Source organism: Scyliorhinus canicula, chromosome 10, assembly GCF_902713615.1.
Source record: "Scyliorhinus canicula chromosome 10, sScyCan1.1, whole genome shotgun sequence".
NCBI lineage: Eukaryota > Metazoa > Chordata > Chondrichthyes > Carcharhiniformes > Scyliorhinidae > Scyliorhinus > Scyliorhinus canicula.
The window spans coordinates 108,633,287-108,649,189 of record NC_052155.1 but is presented as its reverse complement, the minus strand read 5'-3'; the positions used below and the strand labels follow the sequence as shown (position 1 = coordinate 108,649,189).

Genomic DNA, 15,903 nt, shown 5'->3' with positions numbered 1-15,903 from the left:
CCCTTGCTGCTTTTTATTTCCACCCAAATGGACTCAACATCATCCAAGTCTCGATTGTCTCTCACAACTGTCCTCATTTAATCTCTTATTACGAGTTCCAACCCACCACCTTTTCCTCCCCTCCTGTCCTTCTGAAAGGTCAGATATCCCTGAATGTCAAGTTCAGAAAGGTCAGATATCCCTGAATGTCAAGTTCCCAGTTTTGATCGCCTTGTAACCATGTCTCTGTAATGGCTATCAGATCGTATCCATTTACCTTGATATGTGCCGTCAGTTTGTCTACCTTATTCCGAGTGCTTCGTGCATTAAGATACAAAGCCTCTGGGTTGTTTTTTTGCCATTTTTAATCATCCCAACTTTTCTTTGCACTGGGGCCCTATTTGCCCTTGCCCGTGATTACTCTGTTTACCGTTTTTGCATTTTACTGTTTTTTTTAAATTACTGTCCTTGTTTCTCTTGTTTCTCTTTCCCTCGTTGCCCTGCTTAAGTTCCTATTCCCCTGCTTGGGTGCATTCAAAATCTGTCTTTACTGGGAAATTTATTTGTGACTCAGAGTTCTGAACTTTACTCTGTTGGTGATCAGGCATAAGCAAAGCCACTACTTTCTGAACTCAATGCCTGTCCAAATCTTCCACAAGGTCTGGAGTTTTGCACGTTGGTTAGTGTGGAGGTGGCTAGTGTGTGGAGGTGGCTAGTGTGTGGAGGTGGCTAGTGTGTGGAGGTGGCTAGTGTGTGGAGGTGGCTAGTGTGTGGAGGTGGCTAGTGTGTGGAGGTGGCTAGTGTGTGGAGGTGGCTAGTGTGTGGAGGTGGCTAGTGTGTGGAGGTGGCTAGTGTGTGGAGGTGGCTAGTGTGTGGAGGTGGCTAGTGTGTGGAGGTGGCTAGTGTGTGGAGGTGGCTAGTGTGTGGAGGTGGCTAGTGTCGAAGTTGTTAGTGTTGAGGTGGTTAATAACAGTCAGGCTGCTCTGGGCTATCTGTAGGGAAATTCTGGGTTTCTCAGTCCGTGATTGCAACGTCCTTTGATCTTGGGGTTGAGTGGCTCCTGTCCAACTTAAACCTTGCCTGTCTATCTTGGTAACTTATGGTTCAGTTGTTCAAACCCAGGTACTGTGGTCAGGCTGATTGCCAGTAGATTGGGGTTTGTAGATTTGGCCTTCCATGGATTTTGTTTGTGTCCAGCTTGGGCACGAGCACAAACTGGGGGTTTTCAGTTACTGTTGATAGGGGCTATAGGTTGGCACTGTAACAGCTGGGTGATCTTCTCCCAAACCTGGCCCAGCCTTTCTGGACCTGGATGATGATGAAGTTTCCTTAGGCTGCAGTAATACAGCTGGGTGTGCTTTTACGGGTTGTTTTAAAATCTGCATTAATTGTGGAATTTCTCCATTGGTCAGTTGAACAGTAGGGGCTTCGAACTGGGCCTCACTTCAGACTCAATTTTGCTGTTTCATGGCCTCTCTTTTGCTTTGGAAATGGGTTTCCCTCTAAGCTGTTCCATGTCTTTAGGAACGTTACTGCACACTGAATTCTATTTGAAAACTTCCCTGGACTCATTTAAATTTGCCATGAAGCTTTTGGCTAAACCAATCATTGGCTCCTTAATCTGTGCTTTTGGCTTGGGAGTGGGCGTCCCTCTAACATGGTCCATATGCCCTGAAACATTTCTGAACCTTAAGAGGAGGTTCAGCTCCCTTTGTGGCTCTTCAACTGGGTGAGCTGTCTCACTCACTATCTGTCTGATTGGAAACTTCCTTCGCCCTTATTTGAATTTTGAAAGCAAGTTCCTACCAGCCTTACTTTAGGCATTTCCGTAACCGTTTAATAATTTGCCTTCCTTCAGGCTCTTCGACTACATTGGGCATCTCCCACATCTTTTTTCCTCCTGGGCGGCACAGTAGCTCAATGGTTAGCACCGTTGCTTCACAGCGTCAGGGACCTGGGTTTGATTCCCAGATTGTGTCACTGCCTGTGCGGAGTCTGCACGTTCTCCCCACGTCTGGTGGGTTACGTCCAGGTGTTCCAGTTTCTCCCACAAGTCCAGAAAGATGTTCTTGTTGGGTGAATTAGAAATTCTGGATTCTTCCTCCGTGCACCCGAACAGGTGCCATAGTGTGGCGACATGGGGATTTTCACTGTAAGTTCATTGTAGTGTAATGTAAGCCTACCCGTGACACTGTGGGAGGGCTTTGTGCACCCTTATTTGTGTTTTTACTGGGTAGAGGGCCTTTCCTAGCTTGTCACCCTACTTATATTTCCAATGGTCATGGGATGGTTTAGTAAGGGTCTGTCTGAGTGTCCAGAGCTGTGGATGAGATTGTAGCTGTTTGCTGTGACTGCTGAACCCCTGGCTGTGAGGATTCTTTGTACACCCATAGGTTGGAGAGGAAATAATTTTTGAGTTCCTCCAACAATATCAAGTTACACAATCCCATTTTGGTATATAGGTTTTGTAAAGAACGGGTGCAATGGTGGAACGCAGTTTGTTTCAGCCATTCAAACCCGATGTAGGTCTGTGTGGGTTTCTTACGTTTGGAATATGAGTGTTTGGAAATGCTGGCAAAACGCCTCCTGGACTAACTCGGATGGCAGCCTTGGTGTGTTCATAATTAAAGGACCTATTGGGAGTCAACATGGAGCAGGCCTCTTGGGCTCTCTCTGACCCATTGCCCTTGAACTAAAAACACATGGACATCTAAAGGCCATTTTTGCTGTCTTGCTACTTTCTCAAAAGTGATGAAAATGATTCCATGTAACATTCTTTGAATTTGGGAATTAATCGAGCAAATCTGAGGCCTTCAGTGAGTGGCTTTGGGGTGGGGGGATAGTGGGTGCAACCGGGTAGAGAGTGGTTTTCCCTTGCAGTTTTCAACTGACAGGTATCTCTTCCCCTTTGAGCTGCTAGCTTCATTTCCAATTCTCAAAGCTGAAGTTCTCCTTTCTCCCTTTCTCTCTGTTATATTCACGAGACTTGAGCTGGAGTTGTGGTACAATTGTCCAAAACTTTATTCAGTCTTCAACATTACAAGTTGGTCTCACTTCTTTCTCTTCAATGCTTACAACTTTCACAACTTTTATAACAACTGTGAGAGCATCAGTTTCTCACATAGATTGGTTGTAATATCCCACAGTGGACATTACCCCCACTGATTGGGTTTATCCCTCACTGATGGGGTCTTAATCACATACAGCGCATTGTGTTTTCGGTGATGACCACATCAGTTGTATATATTAATAACCATCTACTCCGACAATAATAACAATGTACTCCTATATTTCTTTTTCTGTCCCGAGCGTCCCCTCTCTCCTGAGCTTCCCTTTACCTCTTCTTTTCTCTGTCCTGAAAATCTAACTGCATTCCGTGGCTCTAATTTGGCTGGGGAAAGGATTCTAAGTCCTATTTGAAGCCCCCATCTACAGGCTCTGTCAGATACGCGAGTTCTAAATGCTCTACCAGCAACGGAATCAGTTTGCTTATTTTCAAACTCTTCAACTCTCCCTCACAAACTACAGCTTTCAGTTACTCTAGGCTTAGGAATACTATTCTCTCACCATTTAGGTCGCCTTGTTTCACGCACATCTGTACATCGAAAGTTGCCGTTTTCATAGTGTTAGGGAAAGGGAATTTGCTGTGGTAAGTTTGTGTTTTCTTAATCGTTCCAGTCACCAGATTTTCCTTTTGGCTTCCAATTGACTCTTTTGTATCAGGTCTGTTTTGTGTCTTCAATTTGAATTAATTTTTCTCGACTTGAACTCTGAATTTCTGGTGCAGGCAGGAGGAGGTCAGTTCAACTACCACTGTTTTCCTCTTACCATGTGTCTGTAAACAGAAGATGTATTTATTTTGAAGGAGAAGCAGTGACGTGTTATTTCCCAGCCCCATCATTTTTGTGTGATCCAAGTTTTACTTGTATCCCCACAGCAAATTCTAGGTAGAATTAACTGAAGAGGTTAGTTTATTTGTACACATTCAAAAAAAACCACGAAAAGGAGTCTACACAACTTAACCTCTCCGCATTCGCAGAGTAGAGGGGAGTGGAGATTTATAATACAAGGACCACAGAAAAAAAAGAATATTTGTTCACATGAGTTTGAGTCCAGTAAGGATGCCTTTCATGTAAGCATTCGATGACCAGATGGCTGGAGACTAGTGTTGTGAGATTCACTTTTTCAGGTGGCATTGCTACATAAGGTGAAGTAGACATGCAGAGATGGTGTCAGGTCTGTACACAAGGGTATTAAATCTTCCAGTAGAGTCCGGTTAGACAGGCCAATGTTGAATCTGGATGGAGCTTACTTCTGTGTGATCTTCCAATTGAGTGTTGAACGGTGGATTGGCTGCAAAACTCAGAAAGCTAATATAAACTGCTGAAAAGGCCAGAGTCTTGATTGATTGATTTGATTTATTGTCACGTGTACTGAAGTACAGTAAAAAGTATTTTTCTGCGGGCAAGGAAATGTACACAGTGCGTACATAGACAAAAAAAAGAGTAATCGGCAGAGTACATTGTCAGATGGTACATCAACAAACGGTGATTGGTTACAGCGCGGAACAAGGGGCCAAACAAAGCAAATACATGAGCAAGAGCAGCTAGGACGTCATGAATAGTGTTCTTACAGGCAACAGATCAGTCCGTGGGAGAGTTGTTAAGGAGTCTAGTAGCTGTGGGGAAGAATCTGTTCCTATGTCTGAATGTACGGGTCTTCAGACTTCTGTATCTTCTGCCTGATGGAAGGGTCTGGAAGAAGGCAAAGCCTGGGTGGGAGGGGTCTCTGAGAGGCAGCGGGAGGTGTAGACAGAATCAATGTGCGGGTGGCAAACTTGTGTGATGCGTTGGTCTGAGTTCACCACACTGCAGTTTCTTGCGATCTTGGGCAGAGCAGTTGCCATACCAAGATGTGATGCAGCCGGATAGGATACCTTCTATGGCACACCTGTAGAAGCTTGTGAGGGTCGATGCAGACATGCCAAATTTATTTAGCTTCCATAGGAAGTCGAGACATTGTTGGGCTTTCTTGACTGCTGCATCAACCTGAGTGTACCAAGACAGACTGTTGGTGATGGTGCCCCCCCAGGAACTTAAAGCTATCGACCAACTCTACTTCGGATCCATTGATGCGTCAGGGTGGGGTGGGGGGGGTTGTCGTGCTCCGCTTCCTGAAGTCGATGATCAGTTCCTTGGTCATTCCAAGATTTAGAGTGATGTTGTTTTGGTAATCAAGTAATTTATAGCCCTTCTGTAGTCCCATTCGTCGTTTGAGATACGACCCACCATAGTTGTATCATCTACAAACTTATAGATTGAGTTGGTGTTAAATCTAGCCACGCAGTCGTGTGTGTATAGGGAGTAGACGAGGTGCTGTTGCCTATCCTGACAGATTGCGGTCTGTTGGTGAGGAAGTCAAGGATCCAGCTGCACAGGGAGGGGTCAAGTCCAAGATTGTAGAGTTTGGTTATAAGTCTTGTCTTGATAATGGTGTTGAAGGCAGAATTGTAGTCTATGAACAGCAGTTTCACGTAGGTATCCTTGTTGTCGAGGTGTTCGAGTGTTGACTGTAGAGCCAGGGAGATAGCATCTGCTGTGGACCGGTTGCAGTGATAGGAGAGTCTTGGGTCAGGTGAACCGTCCTCCACAGTGCTAAATTGCCCCTTGGTGTCTAAAAGGTGGTGTTACTGGGTTACAGGGATAGGGTGAGGTGTGGGCTTAGGTAGGGTGCTCTTTCCAGAGGCCTGTGCAGACTTGATGGGCAGAATAGCCTCCTGCACTGTAAATTCTATGATTCTTTGAAATAAAACTGTTGAAAAATAAAAAATTAAATTGAAGTTTGAAATGACAGTTTCTTTGATTCCTTATTGTAAAATACTTATTTAAAATTGTTTACTTACTTGCCTTTTTAGGATGCTATTTCTCAAAAGTCAGTAGACATTCTGAGTAAGGCTGATGACCAACAGTCTGTGACCAGTGCTGAGAGGAATCCTTCAGATTGGCGCCAGAGTCAGTTTAGTCTCGTATCCAATGTTAGTGATGATGCTGCTAAAGCTAAGACACCATCAAGTAAGTATTTGACAAGGAAAAATAAACTGAGGGCGCGATTCTCCGCTCCCCACACCGGGTGGGAGAATCGCTGGAGGGCCGGGCGAATCACGACACGCCGCCCTGGCACCCCCGCGATTCTCCTCTTTTCCCCCCCCCCCCCCCCCCCCCCCCAAAATGGTGTGTCGCGTTTTGCGTGAAGCCGCTCGGAAAATCGCTGTTCCCCGTTTTTCACGGCGAACGGCGATTCTCCAGCCCGGATGGGCCGAGCGGCCTGACGAACCCAACCGGTTCACGCCGGCACCAAGCACACCTGGTCGCTGCCGGCGTGAACAGCGCGCGACACGCAAGTGTGGGGCCTGTGGGGGGGCGGAGGGAGGATCGAGCACCACGGGCGTGCTCATCAGGTGACCGGTCGTCGGGCCGGCATCTCTAATAGACGCACTCTTTTCCCTCCGCCGCCCCGCAAGATCAAGCCGCCATGTCTTGTGGGGCAGCGGAGGGGAAGACGGCAACCGCGCATGCGCGGGTTGGAGCCGGCAAACCTGCGCATGCGCGGCTGGCGTCACTTAGGCGCTGCCGGCCGCGTCATTCTCGGCGCGCCGCTTTGATGCAAGCATCAAGGCCCGGCGCCCGAGATTTGCGCACCGCCGCTCCTAGCCCCCCGGGGGGGGGGGGGGGGGGGGGGAGAGAATAGGGGGCGAGGAGCGGCCTCCGATGCCGGAGTGAAACTCTCCGGGTTTCACTCCGGCGTCGGATATTTCTCTCCGTTTCGGAGAATCGCGTCCTGGGTCTGTCTAACTGAGTAACTTTGAGGGTTTTAAATATTGGATTCCGTATTGTCCAATTTAAATAATCATACTTCTCCAAATACTCTTGCAGGTAATTTTTCTGGGCTAATTTTCCTTCCATTTAACTTTTCTTACCAGGTGTATTTCCCCCATTTCCATAATAATTATCTACTTTAACAAAACAAAATCCCTGAATATGCTCTGTGTAAAACAATTATTGCAGTATGTTTATGTAAATTAAGAGTTTTTCCTCGAGTAAAGTTCTTAGAAAGGTATGAGGTTCAATTTCAGTTAAGTGCTAAGCTAAGTTGGTGAATTTCAAGTGGGCCGGATGTATAGGAATAGTGCACAAGCTGCGTAGCTACAACTAGGCTATGCATTAACCCTATTGATATATACTATTTAGGATTTTGTCAAAGTCAAGATCCAACCTGTATGTATTACTTTCTACTTCTCAATAATAAATTGCTTTACTGCCCAGCTGTTTGGACTCATACTTGAGGAATGGGCAAAAAACAACATTGGGTAGGCGAGAAGAACACTTTGACTAGGTTACAGTAATAAAGTATGCATGCCCCTAAAGATAATGAACTACAATTACAGCTTTTTTTAGAACAATCGATTTACACTCAGTATGCAGCTGCAACTGTTTTAGACCAAGGATCATATTATCACAGAATTTACCTTGAGCTAAGTCTTATATTACTGCTTTCTGAACAATTCACTTTGTTAAATAATCCACAGAGCCAGCTCTTATAAGAAACTGATTGCACTTTCAGTTGCATGAGTTCCAAAAGGGAAATGGTGATTGATAAAATAAACCTTTCTTTCAGAAGTATCAGAGCAGAAGTTGTTCGCTGCACTTCTCATTAAATGTGTCGTCCAACTAGAGTTAATTCAGACAATCGACAATATTGTGTTCTTTCCTGCAACAAGCAAAAAGGAGGACGCTGAGAACTTGGCTGCAGCTCAGGTATAGGCCAGATTATGTACTAATCATGAAGTGAAAAGTTTTTAAATCGGTGTAAAGGTGACTGAAAATTTCATGGTAACTGGCCTGCAAAAAAGTATGTTAAAGAAATTCACTATTTGTGAAACATTATCTTTTTAGTACCTCTCTGGTTTTAAAGCAACACCATAGTTTAATATTTCACTTTTATGGAAATTATGTAATATGAAAGTATGCTTTTTATTTCCAAGCAGCGACTTTAACCTGGATATTTAGCATGACCTGCTCTTTGGGTGCTAGTACAGATTTCATGGGATAGCATACTACATTTTTGCCACTTTCAATAAATCATGGCTCTAGTTTCTATGTCTGTGGGGTGACTTAGTAGTGTCTAATGGAGGCTATGACCACTCCAGTCATTGGTACATGTCATTCTTAGTTTGTGTTGCTTTTCAAAAACTTGCAAAGTGTTGTGTTAACATGCAAGGTCAGACTGATCATGAGAATACACAAGTTCATTGGTTTCCTTTACCATTTACAGAGAGATGCAATCGGCACTGATGTGCATGTTGAAAATCAAGACCAGGGAATGTATCACTACCTAACTTCAAAACAGCTTTTCAAGCTATTGGACTGCTTGCTCGAGTCTCATCGATTTGCCAGGTCCTTCAATTCTAACAATGAGCAGAGGACTGCACTATGGAAAGCAGGTGTGTAATATGTGTCTAATAATTATGTCTTGAGATTAGCTGTGTATGATCACCATCACAGGAACAGTAGAAATGGCTTGAGAAATTCATCTACATCCTAATTATTCATGACATGTAATGCTGAAAGCAATTATGAATGTCAAATGTTTGAAAAGAAATATACTATTCGGCATCTCTGGCACAGTATATTTGCACAATGATGAAATAGTAAGTTATTGGGTTTACTCTCCAATTCTTTGTGAAATTAATTTCAATCACATTCAATTGCAATTGTAGTAAGAACAGTTTTTTTTATGCGTTCATGGGACTTGTCATCGCAGGCTGTGCCAGCATGTTTTGCCCATCCCTAATTGTCCTTGAGGGGGCAGTTAAGCATCAACCACATTGCTGAGGTTCTTTGTAAGGACAGCAGATTTCCTTCCCTAAAGGTCATTAGTGAACCAGATGAGTTTTTCCGACAATGGTCATCATTAGACTTTTAATTCCAGATTTTTATTGAATTCAAATTTCACCATCCTCAGAACATTACTCTGGGTCTCTGGTTTATCAATTCAGTGAAAATACCACCATGCCACTGCCTCCCTGTAATTTAATAAGAGCAGACTATTTTATATAAACCGTATGCTCCATTGGGCCTGCTCCATCAATAAGCAAGTCATGAGATTTATTTGTGTTGAAATTTGTAATATATGCAGTGCATACCTTTCCTGCACACGAGACATTTAAAAAGTGACTGCAATTATGGGCATATGAATTTTCTATATATTGTTGCCCACAATGACGAACAACAATGACCAAAAAGCTTAACACAATTGTAATACAAGTCATCCATTGTGTGTTTTGCATAAACTTGGTTGTACATTGAAGGCATCCTGTGACTTCAAATAATAATCTTGAAAGTTAAGATAGAAAATAGAATAACTATCAAGCTACCAAACTACATATATTATGGTCCCAAAATTCCAGGTACTGGATTGGGCATAAGTTACATTTACACTGAAAGGGAAGTGGGTCAGACTGAATCTTAATATCTGTCAGTGAAGCTTGACAAATCGTTCATCCACTTTCATCAGGAAATTGTGGCGAGCAGGTTCTTGGAAGAGGGTGTAAATCTACACCAGTATCCCCTGACTCATCATGAGCAATGCCATGGAAGATCTCAATTATTTAAAATAATCTTTGGTGATCTCCAAACAATTGCCTCAATTTTAGATTAAGACAACAAATGTAATCTGCTCTAACCTGGTTTTGTAATCTGAGTTCTTCATTTGTTGCTGCCTGGTAGCACATGTATGGTGTTTCATATTAATACATACACTTATAAATAGATGCAAAACTACTTTAACACCTATTCGGCCTCGATCTTGAACAGTTTCTGAGTTAATAGCTGTCTTGCAAATGAAATGTAGCATGAAGGCCAGTTTGAGTGCATCTTTAACACAATGGTTAGCTCAGTAATTTGTGTTAGATGGTGATAACAAGATGCCTGCATGGATTGGAAATGAGCAAATGTGACGCCACTGTTTAAAAAAAGGAGGTAGGCAGAAAGCAGGAAATTATAGGCCAGTGAGCTTAACTTCGGTAGTAGGGAAGATGCTGGAATCTATCATCAAGGAAGAAATTGCGAGGCATCTGGATAGAAATTGTCCCATTGGGCAGACGCAGCATGGGTTCGTAAAGGGCAGGTCATGCCTAACTAATTTAGTGGAATTTTTTGAGGACATTACCAGTGCAGTAGATAACGGGAAGCTGATGGATGTGGTATATCTGGATTTCCAGAAAGACTTTGACAAGGTGCCACACAAAAGGTTGCTGCATAAGATAAAGATGCATGGCATTAAGGGTAAAGTAGTAGCATGGATAGAGGATTGGTTAATTAATAGAAAGCAAAGAGTTGGGATAAATGGGTGTTTCTCTGGTTGGCAATCAGTAGCTAGTGGTGTCCCTCAGGGATCTGTGTTGGGCCCACAATTGTTCACAATTTACATAGATGATTTGGAGTTGGGGACCAAGGGCAATGTGTCCAAGTTTGCGGATGACACTAAGATGAGTGGTAAAGCGAAAAGTGCAGAGGATACTGGAAGTCTGCAGAGGGATTTGGATAGGTTAAGTGAATGGGCTAGGGTCTGATGGAATACTAATTGAATGGCGGAGCAGGCTCGAGGGGCCAGATGGCCTACTCCTGTTCCTAGTTCTTATGTTCTTATTTATGTTCTTATGTGGCAGCTACAGAGTTAATTAGATGACTATTTGGAACTGGTTACCTGATCTGCAGGGTCTGCCTTCAGTCTTTAGAATTCTTGCTCCTATAAAAGTAGGAGGCTTTTGCTCACGAGCGGATAGGTAGCATGGAAACTAGCTTGACAAGAGTACAGCTGCGTCAGGGTACTTAACTTAGGTATTGGGTGAATGAGGGGATCCTAAGAATGAAGGAAGAGGTGCTGACGCGGTCTTTTACAAGACCAAGTGTAGCCCAAGAGAGGGAGCGAGAGACAGGAATACTTGAAAGCTGTTGAGATATTAATTAGGTGAGCAGGTAGTTGATTGGTTGGTGGGTGTTACGCTTCTGTCACAAAACTGAGTCAGCAGTTTAAATTAGTACCGTGAGATATGCACTCTGTATTCAATTTATAGCTTAACTAGTTACAATACTTAATAATGATTATGATAATCTTTATTAGTGTCACAAGTAGGCTTACATTAACACTGCAAAGAACTTACTGTGAAAATCCTCTAGTCTCCACACTCCGGCGCCAGTTCGGGTACACTGAGGGAGAATTCAGAATGTCCAGTTCACCTAACACACACATCTTTGGACTGAGCAACTTGATACAGGTCTATGAAGCCCATTATCTTGCACATAGCACTAGTGTCTGTCTGGCATTTCGCCTTAACTTGATGCTCTTCTAATGCAGTCATCGTTCCAATAGTCACAAGCTATTTTTAAATTTGAGACTTGATGGCACCAAACTTTTCAGGATGTATGATGATTTGTCAGAATCATCATGCAACATCCCTCTAGCAACCATCTTTAGATACTTGCTTTTATTCTTTCAAGCAATGCACTTGTGTATAAAGTGGTTTAATTTTGTGCAGTTTTCCTATGGTGCACGTGCTTTCTTTTTGTTACTTGTTACTTATTACTTGTGATATCCTCTACAATAGTTACATCCAGTACTTTGGCCTTGATATTTCTGCTGGCCTTTCTGTAAATGATTGGAAGGCCTGAACTGCCTCCCAGCAACTCCCTCCCTAACAGCACTGTAGGGTAATCTACACTATATGGATTTCTGAGGTTCAAGAAGGCAGCTCACCACCATCTTCTCGAGGGCAATTGAGGATACGCAAAATATACTGGCCTAGCCAATGACAGCCACGTTCAAAGAACAAAGAAAAGTACAGCACAGGAACATGCCCTTCTGCCGTCCAAGTCCGTGCCGACCATGCTGCCCGAACTAAAATCTTCTACACTTCCTGGGTCCGTATCCCACTATTCCCATCCTATTCATGTATTTGTCAAGATGCCCCTTAAATGTCACTATCGTCCCTGCTTCCACCATGTCCTCCGGCAGCGGATTCCAGGCACCCACTACCCTCTGTGTAAAAAAAAAAAACTTGCCTCGTACATCTCCTCTAAACCTTCCATGAATTCCATTTTTAAAAACCTTATCAGTATTCTTCAGTTGATGAGTCACCATCTCAGAGCTTCTGCAAATGTCAATGGCATTCTTTAGAGTAAGTTTCCCTTCTAGAGGCGGCACAGTGGTTAGCACTGCTACCTCACAGTGCCAGTGACCCGGATTCGATTCCGACTTTGGGTGACTGTTTGGGTGGAGTTTACACATTCTCCCCATGTCTGCGTGGTTTCCTCCAGGTTCTCCGGTTTCCTCCCACAGTCCAATGATGTACAGGTTAGGTGGATCGGGCATGCTAAATTGCCCCTTAATGTCCAGGGGTTAGGTCGGGTTACGAGGTTGCAGGGAGTGAGCTTGCGTGGGGTGCTCTTTGAGAGGGCCGAATTGCCTCTTTGTGCACTGTAGGGATTCCATGATTCTCTCAACAGACATACTCTCATGACAGGATCTCTTGTTTTTAAGATGATCCTATGTTTGAGCAGATCATCCTTCATTTGCTCAAATGCTGAGGATTCAGCTGGACATCTCAGTACAAACACAAACTATTCTCACTCTTGAGCTGTATTGCTAAACATATAGGGCGCAATTCTCCGCACTCACGACGGTGCGGAGAATAGCGTGGCTCGTAAAATTTTACGGCCACGCTCGTCCGACGCCCTCCCGCTATTCTCCCCCCCCCCCCCCCCCCACGCCCGACTCCCGATACGAATCGCTGCCGCCGTTTTTTTACGGCCGGCAGCGATTCTCAGCTGTCCGATGGGCCGAGTTCCCAGCCCTTTACGGATGTTTTTACGAACGGCAAACACACCTGGTCTGGCCGTTCGTAAAAACGGCCGTAAAGTCCCGATTTTTAAAACCATGGCACCGATTGGCACGGCAGTACCACGGCCGTGCCAAGGGTGCCATGGGCCCATGATCGGTGGGCACCGATCGCGGGCAGCGGGTCCGATGCCCGCGCACTCTTTGTCCCTCCGCCGCCCCGCTGTATCACTTCGCGGAGCGGCTGAGGGGCATCCCAGCCCGCGCATGCGCGGGTTTCGCGCAAATGCGCGATGACGTCATCCGCGCATGCGCGGGTTGGAGTCTTCCAATCCGCGCATGCGCGGCTGACGTCATATGATGCGTCAGCCGGCGCAAACTCTGGCAAGCGGTCTTAACGAAATTCATTAAGCCCGCGATGCCGGAGTTTACGGCGGCGGCATGCTAGCCCCGACCGGGGACCAGAATCGGTTCCCGGTCGGGGAGGGGGGGGCTGGCGTCAAACCCGCCCGGATTTGACGCCAGTCTTACGATTTCTCCCCCTCTGGGAGAATCGCGCCCATGGTGTTCATAGATAATGTTAGTAGAGGGTTCAAAGTGGGTCTTCAAGGCCTCCAAAATTTAACAAGTCTGGCTTTTATATTCCTCAGTGAGGCCTGGAGGCCAATAAAGATTGTAACACTCTTTCCCCAACACTGGTCATAGAGTTGCTGCTCATATTTGTTCAAGTTTCTTATTTAACTCTGCAGCAATCTCATAATTCTGTCATTGAGACAGGAAGAATTGCCAATTCCTTTTGAACTCCATGGGAGCAGTACTGGAATGCTCAAAGCCATACTGGCTTACCCAGCAGACAATGTCCTGTGCACATTTGCAGGCTAAAGTTTTAATCATTCTCTTTTTTTTTAATACAACTGGCTGTCACAACTATCAAAATCCACTCAATTCATCTACACCGTCCTGACACCATGTGCCATCTGGCAGGAAAAACAGCCCTAAAACCTTTATTCACCAAAGATGAGACGTCACATGACTATGTCAAGTCACAGTGCACTGACATATTTCTCTGAACAGTCAACATGGAAACTGTTAATTTAAAACAATCAGCTTTGAAATTGAAAAGCATCAACCAGGCAAGGAAAATCCTCAAGAACTGACCTTTGTAAAAGAAACATTGACCATTGATTGGTATGATGCACATGTTAATTGAGATTAATTGGAAATTACTGGAAATAATTGATATTCCTTTCAGGACTGATTTTTTTTTTCCATTGACATGTTCAGAAGTTTTGTTTGAAACAAGTGTTTCTTTTTCCTCTATCCATGCAGGATTCAAAGGTAAATCAAAGCCTAATCTTTTGAAACAAGAAACCAGTAGTGTTGCTTGTGGCCTGCGAATTTTATTCCGAATGTACACAGATAAAAATCGTCGTGATGCTTGGGTGGAAGTTCAGCAGCGATTACTAAAGTAAGTAGCAATTCCTGTGACTGTAACTGGAAAGCACAGCTGTCAACTTTGAGGCTTGTTGTCCTGAGGAAAGAACTTTTGAGAGCGAATGGGGAGTGAGGGAAAATCACCAAACCTTGAACAATTTTATTTTTAATATCCCTAAGATAGTATATTTTTAATTTTCAGATTTCCTTTATATTGTTGAGGTTTTGTTTCTGGGATGATTAACAGACACATTTTTGCTCAGATTGTAACCATAGGTTGATCAATGACCGAAAGAGGAAGATATTTTAATGTTTTTAATTTAATTCTTCATTAATTTCCCTTCAGATATTGATCACTTGTTCTACATTCTTAGAATTTTCGATTCTTTCTAATGTTCATTTTTTTTCACTACCTTATGTTTCCAGAGATGTTTTCTCTGCTGGGACTGGTTTCATCATCCCAAAGTATCTATCTTTCACAGTGCAGGTGCATATTCATGGTGATCACACAGGCTCATTGCATCTTAAATACTCCTGTGTGATTTTCCTTCTCAGCCATGTCTGTGTCACTTTCAGGTTGACAGTTCCAATGATCATCTAGCTGGTCCCTCATCTTCCATGCTTTCTACACTTCAGTTCACCCAAAATTCTGTTGCCGGTATTCTATCTCTCATCAAAGTCTATCCACTCATCACTGATGTCCTTGCAGTCCTACATTGGCTGCTGGTCCCCTTATATTTTAAATTCTCACCTTCATGTTTAAATCCCTTTGTGACTTTGCCCCTATCTTGTTCGATAATGTTGCCCAATCTAACAACTTGCCACTCCTCTAACTATGGCCTCTTATACATGTCTCTGTCCTTTCACCCCACCATTCAACTATATAAGCTCCATGCTCTGGATTTCCCTTCACACACCTTTGTGTTTCACCTCCCTTGTCCTCTAAATTCATCCTTAAAACAAGTGCATGTACCACCCTTCTTACCATCTCCTTTGGCTCGGTATCCATTTTGTCAAATTATGCTTCCATGAAGCACCTAATACTTTTTTTTGCACATTAAGGCTCTCTATAATGTCGACATCATGAGGCCCTGTATTTACCAAGATTATTCTGTTATTACACTGATCCTTTTTACATCCAATTTCCACTCCTATTATTTACACTCAGTAGTCCTAACTGTACAAACTAAAACCATATTTCCTTTTCCTTTGGCTACCTGCCATTACTTAAAGCACAGAATACCCTATCCAATATAGTGGAAGGGGCATTTAGAGGCTTAATCATCCGAGCCAACTCTCTTACCCTCTAGCTAGTAGCAGGCTACGCAATCAGAGTGAAATTAGACCTTTAAACCCACATTTTGCTGACTTCTCATAATTTTAACCTTTGCTTATCTTCCCTGCCTCAAGTCACAATTTCCTAGAAAAGGCAAACAAACTGACACTCAACTTAATTGGAAACTTCTCTCAAAAACTCCAAACATCAAAGGCGATTAGCAAAGGCCCAGAAGACCCCAAATGATCATTACTCAGTTTGTTTTCTATCACCCCAAATCTTAATTTTTTTTCCTGCAATATCTTGTTTTCCACTAATCT

General features: G+C 43.7%; 1 protein-coding gene across 9 annotated transcripts in view; it reads left to right on the top strand.

The window, feature by feature from the left end:
• Positions 1 to 15,903, top strand: part of arfgef1 (ADP-ribosylation factor guanine nucleotide-exchange factor 1 (brefeldin A-inhibited)) — a 280,401-nt gene that overhangs the window by 250,363 nt on the left and 14,135 nt on the right. For 6 of the 9 annotated variants that reach the window (XM_038809540.1, XM_038809538.1, XM_038809539.1 and 3 more), the window contains 4 exons: positions 5,894 to 6,050; positions 7,654 to 7,793; positions 8,311 to 8,479; positions 14,203 to 14,341. In XM_038809540.1, coding sequence (XP_038665468.1) covers positions 5,894 to 6,050; positions 7,654 to 7,793; positions 8,311 to 8,479; positions 14,203 to 14,341 — 605 coding nt within the window. The remainder of the gene's footprint in view (positions 1 to 5,893; positions 6,051 to 7,653; positions 7,794 to 8,310; positions 8,480 to 14,202; positions 14,342 to 15,903) is intronic. The other 3 variants (XM_038809541.1, XM_038809535.1, XR_005462112.1) reach the window with 2 other exon arrangements.